This window comes from Rhipicephalus sanguineus, chromosome 2 (assembly GCF_013339695.2).
Source record: "Rhipicephalus sanguineus isolate Rsan-2018 chromosome 2, BIME_Rsan_1.4, whole genome shotgun sequence".
NCBI lineage: Eukaryota > Metazoa > Arthropoda > Arachnida > Ixodida > Ixodidae > Rhipicephalus > Rhipicephalus sanguineus.
The window spans coordinates 94,779,252-94,800,856 of NC_051177.1; the positions used below are offsets into that span (position 1 = coordinate 94,779,252).

Below are 21,605 nucleotides of genomic sequence, written 5' to 3' on the forward strand. Positions count from 1 at the left end.
TTTTTAAGTCTCAATTTTATTTAAAAACAGGCTACAAAGTATCACCTAGATTACTTAGTCGCTGCTGTATTTCAACCTAAAGTTATAAAATATTTCGAAGGCTCTGGTCGCTGCTGTACGTGAGCTTTTCACAATTGTGGTATTTTGAGAAAAAGTAACCGTAATGTTCTTTGGAGAAAGTTTGTGAATATTTGTTGCAAATAAAATGTTGTAGATTTCTAAGACTGTTTTAAAAGTGGTTGTCTTACTATTCAATTAGTATTCGTATTCGATTCGGCATCATCACTATAGGATTCGGTTCCAAAATTTACTATTCGCACACCCCTAATTTCTACCCCTCGAGTGTCTTGATTTTCAGCACAAATCATGTAAACCAAACCAGTCAAGCCTGCAGGTCACGTTGTGCATTGCACAGTGGCTGTCTATACAATGACTACGTCCTTTCAAATTGCACGATATTGTCGTACTACTACTATAAGAAAAATTTTAGTGAGTCTTAGTCGAAGCGAGTCCGGTTGATGAAAATATTGGCGAGTCTGAGTTTGAGTGAGCCCCAAGCTCAATATATATTTCTTGAGCTAGTCTGAGTGAGCTCCATCCTTTGTTGCTACTTACTGTCCTATCTATTCGTCTTCAGCATTATTATCAGCCTTATGTCGGCTTACGTTCATACTCATGTGTATTCACATATATCTCGGCACACTAGCATTCATGCGCCACCTCAATATTTATTGATCAAAGGCGTGAGTTACGGGAAAGGCTGCCATGACCTCCCCCCGCAAGCTCTTTCATGGGAAGTTCTTGATAAAAATATCTCATGCGAGTCATGTAAGTCATAAAAATGTCCTTACTGGATTGATATATGATAATATATGATGGTAACTCGTATTTGAAGGTAGAAGATCAAAAGGCATATCGTAGAGCACCGATTATGTGAGATATTGGCATTAAAGAGGATTGACACCATGACTGAAAAAGCTAATTTTACGCAACGGACTCCTGAGCAGACTCACTCAGACTCGGGTGAAACCGAGAGTCTGGGCGAGTCCGGCTGAGTAATGTGTTGGAGAGTTCGAGTCTGAGCGAGTCTGGTTTAGAAAAAGTTAAGACAGTCTGAGTGAGTCTGGTTGAGGAAAATTATGTAGAATCCAAATGAGCCCTCAGAGCAAAATATATTTCTTGAGTGAGTGAGTGAGCTCCCCTGACCTTCGCGTCCTCCTAGTCCTTGCAGAAATTTTTTTGTTGTGAATTTTTCATGCTAAAGAAATTCATACGAACGAACTTACTTGAAGCAGGTACTCCTCTGGTGTCCTTTCACCATCATATTTTCCAAGTGTGTGGCTGTAGATGAACTAATTGTTTTCATGACCTGACTTTTCTCAATTTGAAAAACTTTGTTGTTACATATTACAAATATGTCATAAAGGCACCCAATCCTTCAATATTCTTGATGTCTTCCTTCAGTGCTCCTTTAACAATGAATAAATGAATTGATTTTTCCTCGTTACTGTACGTTTTGTGCAATGAGGTGGTGTCAAACAAGGCAACTCTTTACAGGCATTCTCACTTTGAACAGTATATCTCCCAAAGTATGTATGTACAATACCACATTGGTAACTATGTTACACTCACTATGTAAGGGTTTGAATTTACTATATACTGGGAGCTGCAAAACTTGGAGCATAGCATGACAGCCGGAGCTGAACACTTGATGCTATGCAAGATTTATGTTGTGTCTGATGATAGCCCATGTTGCAAAATTTTAAGACAGTATCAATACAACAGGAGCACAACAATTAGATGTGTTTCGCTAGTAGGCCAGTGGAAAAGAAAACACGGAGGTCAAGCTGTGGTGAAATACAAGGTTGCTACGGCACCACTTCCACAGTATTTCTGGTGGAGCCTCCGCCGTAAGCAACCTTTCGTGAAATCTGGTGAAGGTCTGCTCCACCAGATTTCACATGTTGTCATTCTACACATGTCCGTGTGAATTCCTGAACAGGATTTGCTGTTAGTATGACCACGTCAATAGTGAGGCGCTCCAATACTTGTCATAGCTACCATGAAAATGTCTGTGGCAGTTGCAGAAACATTTGCTTTGGGATCACGTCAAGGGTAAGCCAACGACAGAAGAACCACATCAAACACAAAGGAAAGGGTTTTCAATTTTGTTGAATTTATTTATGTACAACACATTTCCTTGTTGAGACTCAAAGTTTTGTATATTAACAGGGATATGAATAGAGCTTCAGGACAAGGAACATAGTGGCAGTTAAATGAGCTGCAACAAAAACGAAAGAACACAGACAATGTAGGGTAGAACACCGGCACGTAAACCACATACACACGCCAGAACACAACCGGCCGCACTGCTGTCTTTTCACAATCGTCGCCAACAGTTTGTGTGAACACTTTGGCTCATATTAACCGTCCTCGGCACTCGTCTGACCCGCACTGGCAGTACATCACACGTTCAGGCACACTTCCAACGTCATAGTTGTAGTCCCACGTTAGTTCCACACCTGCTCTGATATACCTGCAACCGAAAAAAAAAACAAAGAATTAAGATGTTACAGTTTTTCTTGATACCTAAGTGCACTCTTCATATAACGCTGCTGTAACAAACCATTGGATAAAACAAAGTATATAAAAGATGTCTCTTCCCGATATCACACGGCATCGAATATAACATGCTCTTAATAGAGGGCTTAATAAAGGTACAGTCAACTACAAAAGTTTGCAGACCATTCAAGTGCATGGCCAAAGCCTCTTTAGGACATTAGCGCTATGTCAGCAATGATTGACATTAGCGCTATGCATGAAACGCATCCCTCCCTCGATCGATAGCCTGTCTATTTTCTCACAGGCACGAATATTTCCTATCTTTTTCTTTGTAATGCGGTGCGTTTTTCAGCAGTCATAGCTAGGTGCTTGTGTCTAAAAAAACAGTATTAACACAACTGCTATCAGGCGAAACTCTTCGCAGAAACTGATATGTGCACAATGGCACACCGGTCAAGGCACACTGTGACTGCTGTGATTCTGCTATCAAAGTAGAAGTGCAATGGGCTTACTGCAGATGAGTCATATGCATGAAAACAACAAACTGATAATGCACTGTGCAGCAGTGAGAAATTGGCATGCCAGTGAATAACACGAAGACCTATTCCCGGTCTATACTCTGTTACAAGTCAAGAGCAGTGCAGCTTTTCGCGGTCAAAGGATTCTAGCCAATGGTGTCGTAGCCGCTTTGTGACACGCTTTGCGATTCCTCTCGTGAGCGCTGCGCGAAGGCGGTTGGTCGGGACGTTCACGCTGACACGGCGACACCATTGGCTGGAGGGGGGGTCCTTTGACGGCGAAAAGCCGCACTGCTCTTGACTTGTAACTGAGTGTAGCGCTGCAAGCAATAACAGCATACTGCTAGTGGACAGGCAGTTTAGCACGCGCTTGCATGGTCCGTAAACTTTTATGGTTGATTGTACATTGACAGTCTTTCTTGCTGATAACTGGATGCAACAATTTATATAACGTACCTATAAGTTATAGTGAACATATCAGATTTAACCTACTTCCAAGTCTGACAAATTCCCTACAGTGAAGTTTAACTGTATATATCATGTGCACAAGATGATTACATGCAATTGCAACCGAGCACAATCTGCAACAGCCAAGCACTGTATATGTACACTGCATTAAAATGGCAGTGATGCAATATATTCAGACACAGAGCACAGTGAGAGAACTTGCCATTCTGTGCATTCCTATCCACCTGTCCTACAGTTTCATGAAAGCTGCCCCAACCGCATAGCTCACCATGGCATAACTTGAATGATCTCTCTTTGATGTGCAAAGAACAGCGCTGTGCATCACATCCAACAAACAAAACGACTGTCACCTTATAGAAAGTAGTATCTTTGGAGTCTGATCCTATCTGATGTTATCTGAAGTTGTGCTCAGAGCACTGGCTTGTTTTATGAAAATGCTGGGACTGCACAAAAGACTGCAATCGCTCTCCAGGGCCCTTCACAGTGTTTGTGAAGACCGGTTAATTCTTGTATCCTCGTCTCTCTCTGTCTCTAAAAGGGGCACCGACACAAACTTTCACTGTTCAGGTAGCCTGCGTGATCTATTTCCATAAGACGCATATCATCTACCAAATCTCAACAGCAAATATAGCTCGCGTGTGCAATTGAGCGCTATACGCCACACCTTGTGACGTTGACATCTCCTTAGGGAACCGAACGAGGACGTGAGAAAATGCGCCACATGACACTGCACGATTTCTTCAAGCGAAAGGTTTGAAATAAAATTGTGGTCTTCAAACCACTACTCTAATTTCTCACTTTTTTCCGTTTCTTGGCTCTTACGTTTCTCTTTTACAGTCCCGTGATAAACATATCAGTGAAGTTCTATTGTACATGTCATGCACTGCAGCAAGCGAGGTGCTGTCTTGCGACTAAGAGGCCTTCAGCAACGTATTGCAGCAACAAAACACCAGACCAATATTTCTGTATCAGCACACCTTCAAACCATTTTCTCTCTACTTCAAAGCACAGTAAGGCAAACAGAAATGCCTGGTTGACCTAGGCCTTTTATCTTTTTCTCCCCACGTTAAAATTTTACAGCATCTTTATTGTCGTGGCCTTACTTCACTTCCTGCGGAAATAAAACGCTGTGCAACACACTAAACAAATGCGGGGCACTGTTTATGGAGGACTTCTTTGTTCAAGCCTACAAGGAGTTCACAAAATAAAATATGTGACTGTTGGAACACCTCGATCAACAGCCTATATGTTTCCGCATGTTATTTTCAGCACAGAACCATGGTGAGAAGTTGAGATGATTAGTGTATGCTATCATTTTTTAAATAAAACTTTATTCACCAGGACATGTTCCAGTGTGAGTAAAAACAATACAGTAGAACCCCGCTGATACGTTTTTGAAGGGACCGTAGAAAATAAACGTAAGAGACGGGAAACACAAGAGCCGAAAAACAGGAAAAACGACAAAATATTTAGTGGTACAGAATTTTATTTCAATGCTTTCGAGCAGCACGAAAATTGACGCGCTCAGCCACGATCTAGTTGACGGATAGAAACGCGGAGCTGGGGATGGCCTCATCCACAGAAATGTAATCAACGTATGTCATTTTTTTAACACCAAAAGCTGTAGGCATGAAAGAACTAAGCACACGCAATCACGACCAGCGCGGCGAGTCCGACCGCGAACCGCGCGCACGACCATGCGAGCTCCAACCAGCTCAAACTCCTCCCGTCCTCCGACAAATAACGATGATGATGAGTCTACGCCAACGCCATGGCAGAAGTGAATGCTAATCTCAAAGGCCTTGCTTTCGCAAGTAATTACGTCATAAACGCCATGTATGTGAAATACAAATCGCAAAGGCTATGCTTTTGTCAATAGTAAATGCCAATCTCGAAGGCCTTGCTTTCGCGAGCAATTACGTCATAGACGCCATCTTTGCAGTACGAATCTCGAAGGCGATGCATTTGTTTGCATCAATCGAAAGATCCTGTTGCTTGCACCTCTCATGCGGCTAATGTTACGGTCAAACCAGGCCAAGCTGCATGAAAATGCACCAATGACCGCTCCCTTCGGTAGTCACTCGGTCGGCTCCGAGCGCACTTTGCGACGTATCATACGGGAACGGTCCGACAGTTACGACGTAACAGTGGGGTTCCCAATACATTGTATCCTATGGGAGCTATGCCGGGACCGACGGAAAACGACGTAACAGCTGGGAAAACGCAGCAGTGAAGAACGTAACAGCGGGGTTCTGCTATACTGGACAGTGGGGACATGCCACAGCAATATTTATCTGAATTGGTGTGAAAACTATGAAAGAAATGTGCATGCTAGTGCTTACCTGGCAGCGAAGAATGCGACCCAAGGAAACCTCAAGTCATGGGTGTCAACAAACACATTTTGGACGTAAACATTTGGCGAACAGCTATGCTGTAAGAAAGAAAAGAAAAAGGCGTTATAAAGGTAATAGACTTACAGCCATAGTGAAACACAACCAAAGTTTCTAAAAAAGTGACATCTGTCGTTTGTCTGCTCCATACACGTCAATCACCCAGATGCATAACATTTTTCATTGAACTTTGATCAAAAAGGGGCCCTGCAATGCTCCAGAGAAAAATTCCTGGCCAGCGCCTACAACAACATCATGATGATGCAATTTTGCACATTTTGCGCAGCAACTGTGACATCACTGAGTGAAACTGTGATCATTCAAGGAAAATATAACTTGCAGTGTGCATTTGCACGATTCTATGGCAGCAGTAACATTTGGAAAATGTAAACCGCAATTGTAAACATGCTGCTCGCTTCCTCAATGTGGCGTCACTAGCAGGCTTGAGCACAAACAAAAGTGCCACTTAATATACTTGGTTTTCTGCCCACAGATGGCACCACAATCAGCAGACCTTCATGATTTCGACCAATAGCGCGTCCGGATCTTGATACGTGAAGCATATCAAGAGTTTTGCAACTCATACGATTGAAGAATTCTGCAAAAACACACTACAACGTGTGAATGTAGAGCCGACAGCAGGTGCAACAGCCTGCCCTTTTCGTTTTCACAACGTCCACTGCCGGCACATGCTCAGTCAAGAATATAATTGCAGACTCGTACATTTCGTTCTACTCACGTTTAGGTAACGGCCTATGTTGCCACAGTTTTTCGCATCCATGATGTAGCAGAACTCCTCCTTGAAGAAGCTGCGCGTTGGTGGAAACTTTGACACCTGAGATTCTCCACCTTTGCTAGGGCCATCCAGAGGTCCAGAGGTCGGCTTGGAAGTACTGCTTTTGTTACCTGTTGTCAAAAGACAAAAGTGATAAGTAAGGCAAGCAAGAGAAAAAGTAAAGTGAAACACTTCATCAGAAATAGCGACTCAGAACTCCTCTCTCACATTCCCTCAGCTTTACTGTATAGCTCAAGAGTCCAAAGTCACATTATGAAGCCTCATGAATGTGCATGAAGTCAACAATCAATCTAGCCGTCAGTTTGTCTGTCTGTCTGTCTATTTATTTATTTACTTATACAGTAGGTGCTGCAGGCCATTCGGCCTTAGCAGGAGTGACATATTTTGATTACACAGGGTATACAGAAATTGTGCAAATTTACAACGTCTAACAACAAAACATACTCAATCGGACAAAAATTGACAAATTCACGTTGACTGCAAGACAAAGCAATCAATGCAGTAAAGCATTATGCAAGTTCAGAATACATGTCACGCCACTTCTTTCCATGGGGTGCACCTACAAGGATTCCAAATAACTCACGAATGCATGTCACAAGATACATGTCAAGGAGCGTGCTTTACAATGACAATGTGACCCCGTGAATCTGTTGTCCGTTTTACTGCACAAAATGTGCGTATAGCAGCAACTTCAAACGCTGTCTATTTGCGCAGAAAGCAGAGGCTGTGGCACATGGTTACATATATGTACTATAAAGATGTTTATTGGCGGACACTTGGCGAAGATGGACGACAGCGACAGTCAAGGTGGGGCCGACTCTGCACGAGCTGCTTTCTCTCCGAAGAGGGCAACCCACTAGAAGGAGCTGGAGAGGACGACCCACTTCAGAGTTCCAAAGCTTCGCTACAATTACTCCGGGCACGAAAAGGGAGCCGCCTGGCGACCTAACGACTTGTCACAATGAGCGGGTCATGGTAGGCCTTGAGGCGCTCCACGTTTACAATGTCGCGCCCTCGACGGCGCATGTCCGAGGATGGATCGATCGGTTCGATCAGGTAGTTTACAGGAGATGTGCGTTCAACGACACGGTAGGGGCCTTCGTATTTGGGCAGTAGTTTTGAAGAGAGGCCAGGTGCAGTGGTAGGGATCGAGAGCCATACGAGCGCTCCAGGGAGGAACGTCGGCTCAGAAGTGATTCTGTCACCGCTAATGCTCCTCTGCCGCTCTTGGTCATGCGTAGTGAAGGTCTTGGCAAGTTCGCAACACTCTTCAGCAAGTCGGGCGGTAGCAGAAATCGAAGCACACTCAGACCGATCCGGCTTGTATGGAAGGATTGTGTCGATTGTGTGCGAGGGGTGCCTGCCATACAATAAGAAAAAGGGAGAAAAACCAGTGGTGCTCTGAGCGGCGGTATTGTAGGCGTAGGTGACGAAGGGCAGAATGGCATCCCAATTGGTGTGATCGGCGGCGACGTACATGGAGAGCATGTCGCCGAGCGTACGGTTAAAGCGTTCGGTGAGGCCATTCGTCTCCGGGTGGTAAGCAGTAGTTATGCGGTGAACAACGTTGCACTTTTTTAGAATGGCTTCGACGACTTCTGACAAGAAGACACGGCCTCGATCACTGAGCAGCTCCTGAGGTGGACCGTGACGTAGCATGAATCGGTGGAGCAGGAAGAGGCCACATCGCGCGCTGTAGCCGCTGGGAGGGCGGCAGTTTCGGCGTATCGTCTACAGCGACGATGGCCCAGCGGTTACCAGCGGACGTCAGAGGAAGTGGCCCATACAAATCGATGCCAACACGCCCAAACGACCGGTCAGGGCAAGGTAGAGGTTGCAGAACTGCCGGCGACAGGTGCGTTGAAGACTTGCAGCGCTGACAATCGATGCAGGAGCGAACGAACTTCTGCACGTAGCGGTACATCCCTCGCCAAAAGTACCGTTGGCGGATGTGGTGGTAAGTTTTCGATACCCCAGAATGCGCACACTGCGGATCAGAGTGGAACGGCTCGCAGATGTCAGAACGCAGACTTCGGGGTATTACTAGTAGCCACTGGCGGCCGTCGCCGCTGTAGCTGCGTCGGTGGAGGAGGTCGTCGCGAACGGCGAAATGGTGGACTTGACGACGCAACGCGTGAGTGGGTGGTGTTGCCGACGGATCAGTCAACAAGTCTATCAGTGAGGCAATCCAGCGATCCTTGCGCTGTTCGGTAGCGATGGTGTGAATGTCGATGGAAGAAACGGCAAGGGGAGACACTGAGCTGTGGGCACTGTCGTCAGGCAAGGGAGAGCGCGACAGGGCGTCGGCGTCAGCATGCTGGCGTCCGTTGCGGTACAGTACGCGGATGTCGTAGTCTTGCAGGCGAAGTGCCCAACGGGCGAGACGGCCTGAGGGATCTTTCAATGACGACAACCAGCACAGCGCATGATTGTCGGTGACGACATCAAATGGGTGGCCATACAAATAAGGTCGGAACTTCGTAAGGGCCCAGATGATTGCCAGGCATTCTTTCTCCGTGACGGTGTAATTGGTCTCGGCTCTAGTAAGCGTGCGACTTGCATATGCCACGACATATTCCGGAAACCCAGGTTTGCGCTGTGCAAGGACAGCGCCGAGGCCCACACCGCTGGCGTCTGTGTGCCTCTGTAGGGGCCGCAGGGTCGTAGTGGCGTAGTATCGGAGGAGATGTCAACAAATGACGGAGCTTCGCGAAAGCGGCGTCACACTCTGACGACCACGCACTGAGGGGCCCGTTGCCGCCAAGGAGCTTCGTCAGCGGCGATATGATGGTCGCGAAGTTTCGTATGAAGCGCGAAGTTTCGTATGAAGCGTATGTGGGGGAACCACAGGAATCGCTGGAGGCGGCCTGGCGACAACTTGCGCGTAACTGAGCGGCACAGTCGCCCGAGGGGGTTGGTGGTATTCCGGCATGACCTCTGCGATTTCATGCTCAATAGCCCGGCGTAGGGGAGGCAGCAGTATGCTCGACGGCTGTTCAACAGGCTGCGGGTGAGCGAAGGCCAGTAGAGAGAACTGGCGGGCAATCTCCTCGCGCACGAAGGACTTGATTTCGGCGAGCAAGACGGAGTGGTCCGAAATGGCCGACATGCCTGCGAGGTTGGCGTCGCGCGATGGAGGTCGACGCGTCATCAGCCGCTGCCGGCGCAGCTCCTCATAGCTTTGGCACAGTATGATGACCTCAGCCACAGTGCTAGGGTTTTTCGCGAGCAACATGGTGAAGGCATCGTCGTCGATGCCTTTCATGACGTTCCGGATCTTGTCAGACTCAGGCATGGTCGCATTGGCTTTCTTGCACAAGTCCAGGACGTCTTCAATGTAACTCGTGAAAGACTCGCCGGACTGCTGGGCTCGTTCACGTAAACGCTGTTCAGCTTGCAGCTTACGAACGGCAGGGCGGCCAAAAACGTCGACGATGGCGGTCTTGAAAGCGGACCCTGTAGTGAAATCGGAAGCGTGGTTGTTGTACCATAGGCTTGCGAAACCCGCGAGATAGAAAACCAGGTTGCTTAGTTTTCCTGCCTCGTCCCATTTATTGGGTACGCTGAAACGCTCGTAAATCGCGAGCCAGTCCTCGACGTCGGTGCCATCCGCGCCGGTGAAAACAGGAGGGTCGTGGATGCGGGGGACACCCGGACAGGATGTCGGTGCAGGGGGAGGCGTTTGCTGGGCGGCATCTTGAGTCATGGTAGAAGGCACGGCACGGGATCGCAGCTCCAAGGGCATTGAATGCTGACCGTAGTTGTTTGAAGGGCACAGCACCTCCACCAAATTATAAAGATGTTTATTGGCGGACACTTGGCGAAGATGGACGACAGCGACAGTCAAGGCGGGGCCGACTCTGCACGAGCTGCTTTCTCTCCGAAGAGGGCAACCCACTAGAAGGAGCTGGAGAGGACGACCCACTTCAGAGTTCCAAAGCTTCGCTACAGTACATATTTGATAACACATGTTTGTATAAGCTCAATCTTGGCATTTTTATTAGAGCTTGCTATCCCATGTTAATTCTAGGTTTTTGCTCAGCAAAGTTTCTGCTTGTAATATGTATCTGGGTACCAAGACCTTCAGGGTGTAGTTTTTAAGGTCACAAAATCTAATGATTTCATGGTCACAAAACTGACTAACTTTATGGCCACACAAGTTACCATAAACTGGCAGCTGCATTTTTCCTTAATGAAAGTGCACCATCCGTGAAAATGTCACTCTATTATAATTGTACAATAACTCCAATACTAGGTCACAAAATATATAAATAATTACACAGACCACTAACTTGACCGGTACAGAAACTTTTTTTTTTAAATCCCGGCACTTTGATCAAAGCACAGTACACAAAGTGACAGAAACGGAGACCTTATTTGAATTTGAAGCAAGAAATAATAAGAAAGTGGTGGAATATGCAGACGTCATTTTGTGCTGCGTCCCACAAACAATAGCTGATTGCAATAAACTAACTGAAGCATTTCCCCAACGCACTTGACCATTTGTGTAAATACTATTGTGTAAAAAATGCTCTGCAACCTTAAAGGGGTCATGAACCACTTTTCCAAGTAATGATCTAATGACCTCAGCATCGCAGTTTACTGCCTCCCGAATCGATTGCCGCAAAAATTTCTCGAATCCGTCAAGAATGAGCGGAGTTACGGGGGTTTGGCGCACGCTCTCAGCGCTTTCTCTCTTTTCTTGTGCCGACGAGCGCACTGGAAGCTACATAGGGAGGGATGGCACGGGGGTAAGAAGTTACGTCAGCGCGCGTCATGAGACGCGATTGCTCTCCCGCTGTGATTCGCTTGCGCGAGTGCGGCTACCATGTAAATTTAGCAGACTGAGGAGTGCGACGCGGGCAAGTGGCGGCACCCCGTGGCAAGAAGTGCATCTTATCCGGCTATCGGCCAATAAGCATGCTATATCTCTTGCGACGTAAACTGGCAGATCCGCGACGTCAACGTGCAGACGCCCCGCCCACCGACGAGAGTGAGAACCGGCCTCTGTTTGAAAAGAGGGCGCCTGAGGAAACGGCAACTTCGCGCTCCGCTTGTGGCCTTTACGCGGCGCGCACGACTATAATATTTTGCAGAGCATTCATAGCCGTGTCAGCTTTCCGCAGGATGTGTTTTTTCAACAAGCCCAAGGGGTGCTTCATGACCCCTCTAACCTTGTTTCATTGCTCACCCTGCTTGGACTTTTTGTCCGCAGTATTCCATAAATAAATAAATAAATACAAGATGCACTAATATTGATATGACAGCATCTGCGTTTCCAAACGTGTCCCTGCACACAACCATTTGCATTGATGTGCAAATGGCACGCAAATTGTTTTTCCAAAGATTATTCTACCAAGATTCATCCCATAGGTGCAGCAGTACGGTATCACGCACAAATGGTCTGCTGAGCTCTCCTTAGCCTCTGTTCTTCGACAACCTAGTACCAAACAACAATGGCATGAACACAGAACTTTTCTTGACTACTAGTACCACAATACAACTGTTGCACATAACAAATGATTACAAAGTGGTATTCTAAAATGACAAAAACAGAAGGTTATCTATGGGCACTTAAGCCAGCATGTCTGGCAAGTCTTCTACATTTACTGCTATTAAAAATTACCTGTCCGTTTCTTTTGCTTCTTTATCTTTCCACTTTCAGACTTTGTGCTCGACTGACTCTCTTCCCCTGGAGAAAAAAAAAAACGACGGTGTTACGAGTCAGTCAGTATTTAGTGCACCTTACTTTCATACAGCATCAATATAATGAACATAAATATGTTACAAAATAAGTTATAATGAGCAAGTAAAAAAATGCCTACTGCTTTGTTTCTACTGATATAAGCGCATACATTTATAAAAAAGCATGATGTAACAAATTTCCATTTATGTGTCAGAGATAACTTCGTTTTAATGGGGTGGTTCAACTGTAATTGCATTCACTGGTGCACAGAGAGGACCCAAAAGCTCCTCCCATCTCAATGCCCAAAGGAATGAGCTAATGATATTTCACTTACTTACATACATTTATGTTCCTTCAGAATTGAGCTAACTGATGGCACATTACAACACACAATATGTGCATGAAATTACAGAGTTTACAAGCATGCTGAATATATAAATTCAGCCTAACAGCTGCTCTTTAAAAGTCTATATTACATTAAAAAAAAAAACATTGAACAGCGCTACAGCATCATATTGAGAACAGCGCTACATCAGCCTATTGAGAATTTACTGATTATACCTTTGCTATTAACTTGCAACGCAAGAACTATGAGACATGCTGCGGTGGAGGGCCAATTTGAGTTTCATTACTAATGTGCTGATAAGCCTAAGCACAATCAAGCCTTGTTACAATCAAGTCTTCTTCTCACATGAAAACTATTTCCCGGTTTCGTCATAAACATAGGCATGCAGTATAGCAGTATAGGCTATAAATATCTTGGATTTACCTTGTTATATCTAATGTTTGTCAAATAGAGGTTTGGCCGCACGTAAATTGCTTCCGTATTTCAGCGCTCTCTAGGTGCAGCCAGAAGCTTCACCACTTTTTCTTTTTCGTTTTTGCTCTAAGGTTTCCTACAGAACCTCCCTGAAGCACATGGACACTTTGAGAACTCAAGCACCATCTTGCACATTGTAACATTCATTCTCTGTATTATGTGTCCAACCATCAGTCAGTTGGCACTTCACGCAAACAGCATATGAGCTCAATGGACAATTTGCCACACAAACCTGCTGCATCAGACGGCTTGTTGTCTTCAGTGCTTTTCGTGTCCCACGACTCGTCGTCTCCAGACTTCTCGGACTTTACGGGAGAGCCCTCCTTGGAACTTGCTTTGCTTTCTGCATTATCTTCTTCCTTGATGCCATTGCCATTCACTTTCTGCGCTTCGTCGTTGCTTGTGCTGTCCTCGTCGTCATTTGCCTTACTGTCCGAGGAGTCCTCGGTGGGCGGCACCCTCTGCTTTCGTACCCTCGAACTTCGTTCCCTGTGTGGACAAAAAAAAAGGGGGGGGGGACGCATGAAACAACGTATGAGCGAATGTCCATAACAAAGGAGCACTACAGTGACACTGATTGCACGGTGTTTAGCACCTGAATGACCCCCATCACACGGGCTACCCTACGTGCACTATGCAGCTATGTCATTCGTGTGCTGTCAAACCGGAATGTTCGGTGGCACTTCCTGCAGAATCCACTCGCCAGAGAGAATTCAGCCAACTCGCATTGCTGCATCCAAGTGCGTAGCCTCAGCATCAGTGGCTCAAAAATAATGTGCTACTGAAAGTTGAGTCTGTACTTTTCTTAAACCACTGTTCTTCTTATTAGGAATTTTGTTTTGTCTTCGAATTTAACACACTACCGTATTTATTCGAATATAAGGCAGTCACGATTATAAGGCGAGGGGGGGAGTTGAAGGACCGAAGAAAAGGAAAAAAGTCTGCACACTAATATAAGGCGAGATCCCGCCAGAAACTTTAATTCCCACCTTTGAAGTTCAGCCGTGATACCACATAATCACGAGCTGTCATCATCTGAAGCATCACTGCTTTCCTCCTTGTCACTGGGACACTCCCAAACTTCGCTGTCGTCAGTGCCGTCCAGCGAGTTGGAAATGCAGCACTTATTAAAAGAAGCTGCCACCATAGCATCGGGTATAGCTGCCCAAGCGTCGGCTATCCAGCGAGCCACTACCGACGGAGATGCACGCTTCAAACGGCCCGACGGTGTCAAGGCCGTTTCGTCGGAAGCCATCCATTCGTTGTAGAGGCGTCTTACATGGTCCTTGAAAGGCTTGTTAAGACACATGTCCAGTGGCGGCAGCTGGCTCGTCATGCCGCCGGGGATGACAACCAGATCGGTGGCTTCTTTCTGTAGCTTTTTCTTGACCCCCTCGGTCAGATGTCCCCGAAAAGCGTCAAGGACGAGAATCGACTGGCGAGCCAACAGTGCCCCGGGGCGCCGGCACCACAGTTTTAATCCAGTCGATGATGAGTGCCTCAGTCATCCAGCCTTTTTCTTGGCAGCGGATGTGCACACCCTTCGGAAAACTTTTATTTTTAGGCATCGTTTTCCTCTTCAGCACCACGTAAGGCGGCAGCTTGTGCCCGTCGGCGGTGCAAGCTAACATAACGGTGATCCGCGCTTTTTCGCACCCTGCGGTATGTATGTGCACTTGGCGATCATTTTTTGTGTGTACCGTTTGCGCCGACGGCATGTAAAAAAATATCGGGGTCTCGTCCGCGTTCCCGATCTGGCCGAAGAGGAAGTTGCGCTCTCTTCGCAGTCCGATGACGTACCGCTGAAAAGACAGCACCTTTTCTTCGTAGTCACGGGGAAGCTTTTGCGTAATAGAAGTTCGCCTTCTAAGCGAGAATCCAGCTCTCCTCATGTATTTCTGCACCCAGCCTCGGCTGGCCTTGAACTGTGACCCGGAGATACCGCGATCTTTGCAATTTCTCGGGCCTTCATCTGTAGCATTTCTGTTGTCACAGTCAAGGCACGGCTCCTGGTTTGCCTGATGAATTCAGTCAGACTTTATTCCACTTCGGGAAACACACCCTTGAGTGGTCCCCAGAAAGCTTTCCGCGTCGCAGCGCAAGCAAAGAGGGCCCCCTTCTCTTTTCTCCAACGACGCACGTTGTTTTCTGGGACGCCGTACTTCCGACCTGCAGCGCAGTTGCCTAAAACTTCGGCATCTGTAATAACTTTTCTCTTGAATGCCGCATCGTAATGACAACGACGACTTGCCATGATCACTAGCCACAACGGAAAGGTTCCCGTAGGTAATCCAGTCAAATGCCACGCCGAACGACGGTAGAGTACACTCTTAACAAAGGTCACGGGAGGCTGTCGTTACACCAGCGAGGGAACACAAAAGACAAGCGCATGCAAGTGCACATGGAAAAGTGGCCGAATAGCTGGCTGCGCTTTTGAACTCTGCTTGTGGATTGAGACATACTGGATTTTCCCGCGACACGCCGTTGCTGATCTCGGAGCCCGCGACATTCTTGGCCGTTGCTTTTGCGAAGGCAACTGCCGTCAGGTTGCTTTCTTTTTTCCCTCGTTCTTATTGACGATGACCCATTTGCTTGCAGCACAAACATGTAATAGCGTTATAATGTTAAATATTCAAAATTATTTACATTTTCATGCAAAGAAAATAATAGTGTGTCTTTCCCGACTGTGAAGCAATGATTGATGTTTACCTCGAATATAAGGCGGGGGTAGACTTTGAGGCCGCGGTTTTCGGAAAAAAACCACGCCTTATATTCGAATAAATACGGTATATAAAAAAAGCTCCATTGGTATCCTCGCTCTCAGGCAGTGGTGAGCCATCAGCTGTGCCATGTAGTAGCCACATCATTTATGTCTGAGGGGCTGCTGTCATTTGTACCATGGCTTGTCGTGATGAATGATGTCGCATCAAACTTTGCATAAAATAACCTGTAAATGTTTATCATGTGACTACTGATTCACCATCACCATTACCATCAATTCCAAAAGACACTCTTCTTTCTCGTGCAGCAGTGCGTCACCAAAGTGACACTTGGTGCAATAGCTTGAAGTGACACTAACCTTTTCCGTGCGACTAGGGTATTATAATATGATTAATTGATTGATTGACTGACTGGTTCTTTATTTCTCCTCAGAGGCCACTTTCTGAACTTCATGGACATATAGTCCAACAATACCGACAATTTAGACTACTACTTCTGTACAAAGGAACATTTCATTCATTTAACACTTCCCCACTGGTGCAGTTCTGAGTAACAGTACTGCTTGCACGTGTCGGTACTCAGCACACCAGACAAATAAGGTGCGATACCGGAAGGTACAAGATCACAGCACTTACCTAGGAGTATCAGCACTACCAGAGTCGTAGTCTGAATCAGATATGCCTTCACGGGCCTCCTCCTCACTGAAAGTACAGGAAACAAAGTTGAACAGAATGTAAAAAAAGCCATGTTCAACCAACAAGCATAACAATAAGAAGCTATGCTAACCTATTTCTTAAAAAAAAATAAAGCTAGAAATATGCGTTGCAATGCTACATTCACCAAACTTTCACAGCACCTTCACTATCGTCCTGTAAACATTATGAGCCAGAATGACTGATACGTCAGACACCTTACAACATTTCAATATAAGTTGAACTTGGATGTAACGAAATCGACGAATGTCGGCAATATTTCGCTATATACAGGTTTTTGTTACATGCAGTTTCACGTGAAAATCGGTATCATACAAAACAAAACCAATATCGGACGGAAATGTTGGGACTTTAGATCGACTGTTCTGGTCATGGTTCTGGTTCACTGCGCTCACATGCGTTCCTCTCGCGATCAGCCACTTGCCTTTTTCTTGATAGCAATTGCAAAAGTTATGCATTATTTATCCGAATTTTTGGCAGATCTACTGCTCAAGATAAATAATGCACATCGAAAATTCGTTACACCCAGGTCAATTGCCCCAATGCCTTCATTACATGGAGGTCAAAAATACATGGGCTTCAAGGGGATCGAGTTGGGGAGTGAAAAAAATTAGCTAAATCCAGGAATTATTTAAATAGAGGTTTGTTACATCCAGGTTTAACTGTATATGAATCCACCTGCTTGATTTCCTGCTTGATTTCATGTTAATTTAGCCACCAAGATGAGCAGAAAGTACTGTGTTTCTTGTTTGCACATAGTGCCAGCACCTCCCAGAATCCAAAAGTAGTGAAGTGCACTACTGCCTTCAACAAATCCACAGGACAAGCCAAGCCCAAAACATCCAGCATTTGTTCCCTTATGAATTAAACAGTGACATGGTTCAAAGTAGTTTCTCTGGTTTGCACTGCAAATTCGTACCACTTGTAATTGTAATCAAGTTGTAATTGTAATAGAGTTGTAATTAGTTTCATACTGTGCAGTACTAAAGTGAGGAAGATACTGGACAACAACATTTGTTGTGCAGAAACTCAGTGATGAAAATGTTATCATAGTGCAGTACCTCTGTTCGAAGTGACAGGAGAGAGATTTGGTGCACTGACTGCACCATAGATCATCGGTAAACAGAAACTGCTTAAACAGTATCGCAGCTTAAACGGAACAACTGCTTCTTATTTAGTTGGCTTTATGCTCGGATGCTGCACCCCTATGACATCTCTCACTGTAAACGAAACTCCTGCTACCTGGAACCTGTATTGCTGGCCCCTCCAGGTCCTGTTCAACAAGATTCTACTTAGAAAAGTAATTAATTCAGAGTCCTAATTATTCCCGCATTTAAGGTGGTAGCCCACCAAGTATCAACTATCAGTAAGTGACTGCACTTAGCAGGAGAAATTGGCTGGCATAATATCAGTAAGCAGCAAAATGCACTCAAGTAGGCAAACAAAAAAGAATGCTTCAGTGGCTCATCATCACACCTATGTAATAGATATAAACAAATGCAAAAATTCTTGATAAACAAATCTCAATTAATAGGCAAGTGTGGGCTACAAGTGATCACCTGCACTACACAACTTTGTTCAATACTAAATCCGCACACAACAAAACAATAGCACAAGGAACAATGTGTGCTCAGCTGTAGCTCATTGACTCTATGTTTAATGAACAAGCAAATGTCCTAGCAAATTCTTCTCCTGAAGCATTAGAAGAACATGATGCAAAAGACTGCATGCGGTGTGTCAAACAGCAACCCCTCAAAAATGAAAGAGCAGCTACAAGGATCATAATTACTAGATGAAAAACATTTACAGCTTCCCAGTCACCACATGTGCAGTGATTTAGGCGATCATTTACAAGCGAAGCTATTTGGGTTCAAACAATTCAGCTGCAATTGTCAATGAAATAATTCATGAAGGAGAAACTAATGAGCACGGAGTGTGCCTCAGACTTACTCTACACTCTCGTCGCTGTCGTCATCCGAAGCCGGGACGACATCGCTTTCGTAACCTTCCTTCTGCTTCTCCACAACTTCAATGTGGTCCAACTCCGCAAGGTACTCGTCCCCATACTGGTTGCCGTCCTGCACAAGGTATCCGTACGTAGTTGTGATTGTCAGTGCCTAGTCTCACATGAGGCCCACTCGTTCTACTGCATCGAGTGTATAGCTGAATGACCCAAAGGGATCATGAACCATTTTTCCAAGTAATCGTCAAATAACCTCAGTATCGTATTTTACTGCCTCATGAATCGATCGCTGAAAAAATTTCCCAATCCGTCAAGAACGTGTGCAGTTACAGGGATTTGTTGCACGCTGAGGTGTTTTCTCTCTTCTTTCGTCCCAAAGAGTGCGCTGGAAGCTACACAGGGAGTGACGATACGCAAGACAGAAGCTACATCAGTGCACGTCATGAAATGCGATCACTCTCTGCCAGTGCGATTCTGATGTGAGTCAGTGTTGCTACTGCGTAACTTTAGCACACTATTGAGCGAGGCACCCTGCACGTGGCTGCGCCCAGTGGCAAGAAGCGCATCTGATCCAAACAGAGCTCTTGGTTTACGTCAGCTATACGCCAATAGCACCAATCTACTGTAACACAGCGTACAGCTGGTGCCCCGCCCACCGAAGAGAGTGAGGAACCCTCTGTACACAGAGAGCATGCTTGAATGAGAAAGTGACAACTTCACACTCCGCTTGTAAAAGCTCCTTGCCACGCACGACTGCAAGAATTGGCCGAGCTGTTCACAACAGCATCTCTTTTCTGCTATATGTGTTTTTTCACCAAGCACGAAGGGTGTTTTAGGACCCCTTGAAGAGGCGAGTCTGGTACAGCTTGCACAAATATGTGCTGTGATGCTTGCCGTTCTCGAAATCGTTTTAAAATTTGCAGATGCATACTCAAGGGCCCCTCCAGGCTCCATCGAGAATTTCGGTTAGGAAGTTTTAGGGTGCCACCCAAGCAGGTGTCTTACCCACATTATCTTTCAAATAGATTCCTTATTAGACAAGATTTAGAAACTGAACTGTCTCGTTATCATGCCAGGAGGCAAACTCTACCAGGAGGCAAACTTTCACTGCCAAAACGCTCCTCTCTTCACTTGCATTGGCCAGCATTTGCAAGCGGGATACGTTCCGTGCATTCTTCCATGTGCTGGAACCAAGGCAGCGCATCATGTTTACATGAAAAACCCTGCCTCTTTATTTCTTTTCTTCCTTGTTGTTTTTACATTGCAGCGAAGCTACAGTGGCAGCATTGCATGCTGTTTATGGGATGAAAAACCAAAGTTATGTGTCACAGTCAGCTATCTTCTACAGGTCTTGTCACACAGCCCAGGTGTGCATGCAGCCTTCGCTTTCTCTCACCCCCAAAAGGAACAATGCACGGCCTTCTGCTCTAAATTTTAATCATTTTTGCACCACGCAGCAGCTTCATACTTTGCAGGCGTTATCACATTCAGGTGATCTACAAGCTTGTTTGTTGGCAATGCCCAAATTAGGTTAGCGGCCCTTTTCAGAAAACGCACACATTGACGAGCTGAAAAACCAGCCATGGCAAGCATTTTTTTTTTCCCGTTACATTTCAGATCAGTTCGCTTCAGTTTATCTCAGTTTTCCCAAATCGACGATGGCAAAATAAACAATTTTCTACAGACTTCCTGTTCGAAATAAGTCTGTATTTTCAAATCCACAAATAAAATAATAATTTACATTTATTAAAGCTTAATTGTAGAGGCAAAATAAAAAAAATGCTCTTCTTTTGTTTTTTTAGCGAAGTCCACTTTTCCAATTAACCTCTTCCCTTAGGTGACACCCCTGCATTGCAACCACATCATCATAATCATCATCAGCCTGACTACACCCACTGCAGGGCGATGGCCTCTCCCATGTTTCACCAATCAACCCAATTCTGTGCTTGCTGCGGCCACGTTATCCCTGCAAGCTCCTCAACTTCATCTGCCCGCCTAACTTTCTGCCTCTTTTTCGTGCACTTGCCTTCTCTTTGTATCCGGTCGGTTACTCTTAATGACTGGCAATTATCTCGCCTTCGCGCTACATGCCCTGCAACGGCAGACCAACACAATGAAGTACTACGCACCTCATTAGCAGCCTGCTCATTGAGCAGCTGGCCGGAATAAACGCAGATGAAGCTTCCCTGGGGCAAGTCATCGAGGCACCGGATGCCCCAGCCACGCTTCTCTGTCTTGAATATTTGCAGGCGGGCACGCAGGCCGTTCTGCACCACGCGGTTGTAGCAGCGGCGCGAGCAGTGGCACTGAGAGTTGCACTCGTACACGCCCGTGATGTGAGGCTCCTGTAGCCGGCGGTTGTGGTAGCCCGCGTTCGGGTTCCTGCCGGTGGTCAGTGCCTCGGTCGCTGCAATGGTCAGCTGCTGGCAGCTGCACTTCTCCCGGTCCTGCAATCAGAGCGCACTGTGTAGTAGATAAAGTTTTAACAGCAAAGCTGTTTACGCTCAGAGAAAGTCCATTAGGCACGAACAAGAACCATCATTATCAATCGGCCAGCACGCCCTCTCTTCATCCTCTTCTTGATCTCCTTCTTTGCTCCCAGAACACATGTGCCAGTTTGTCCGGCGTGGAATTCAATAAGTCGGATGGGCGAGAGAAAGAGTACGAGAGAAAGAAAGAGACAGACAGAAAGGGAAGAAAGACACAAAAAAAGGATAGAAAAAACAAAGAGAAAGACAGAAAGAGAAAGAAAAAATCAAAGAAAGAGAGAGAAAGAAATAGAGAGAAAGATCTGCCCCATCTGCCTGCCCGGCCCACACTTCAGATAAAGAAAATGCCACCCCCCTCCCCCCCAGGAAAAAAATTTATGCCTAAGCCCCCGTTTCTAAATAACTGCAAGCAGCTGCTGCAAATTTGCACACCAGATACCCCTCTCTGGCTCTCTTCGTTCAGTGTGCAAACCGTATTG

General features: G+C 45.9%; 1 protein-coding gene across 5 annotated transcripts in view; it reads right to left on the reverse strand.

The window, feature by feature from the left end:
• Positions 1–2,367: 2,367 nt before the first annotated feature.
• The window catches only part of LOC119383419 (histone-lysine N-methyltransferase SETDB1), a 99,288-nt gene continuing 80,050 nt past the window's right edge, over positions 2,368–21,605 (reverse strand). For 4 of the 5 annotated variants that reach the window (XM_037651536.2, XM_049412506.1, XM_037651535.2 and 1 more), the window contains exons 10-17: positions 20,767–21,084; positions 18,625–18,752; positions 16,597–16,662; positions 13,473–13,729; positions 12,361–12,426; positions 6,678–6,844; positions 5,891–5,979; positions 2,368–2,536 (exon numbers count right to left, since the gene is read on the reverse strand). In XM_037651536.2, coding sequence (XP_037507464.1) covers positions 2,419–2,536; positions 5,891–5,979; positions 6,678–6,844; positions 12,361–12,426; positions 13,473–13,729; positions 16,597–16,662; positions 18,625–18,752; positions 20,767–21,084 — 1,209 coding nt within the window. In that variant the 3' untranslated portion in view covers positions 2,368–2,418. The remainder of the gene's footprint in view (positions 2,537–5,890; positions 5,980–6,677; positions 6,845–12,360; positions 12,427–13,472; positions 13,730–16,596; positions 16,663–18,624; positions 18,753–20,766; positions 21,085–21,605) is intronic. The other variant, XM_049412505.1, reaches the window with a different exon arrangement.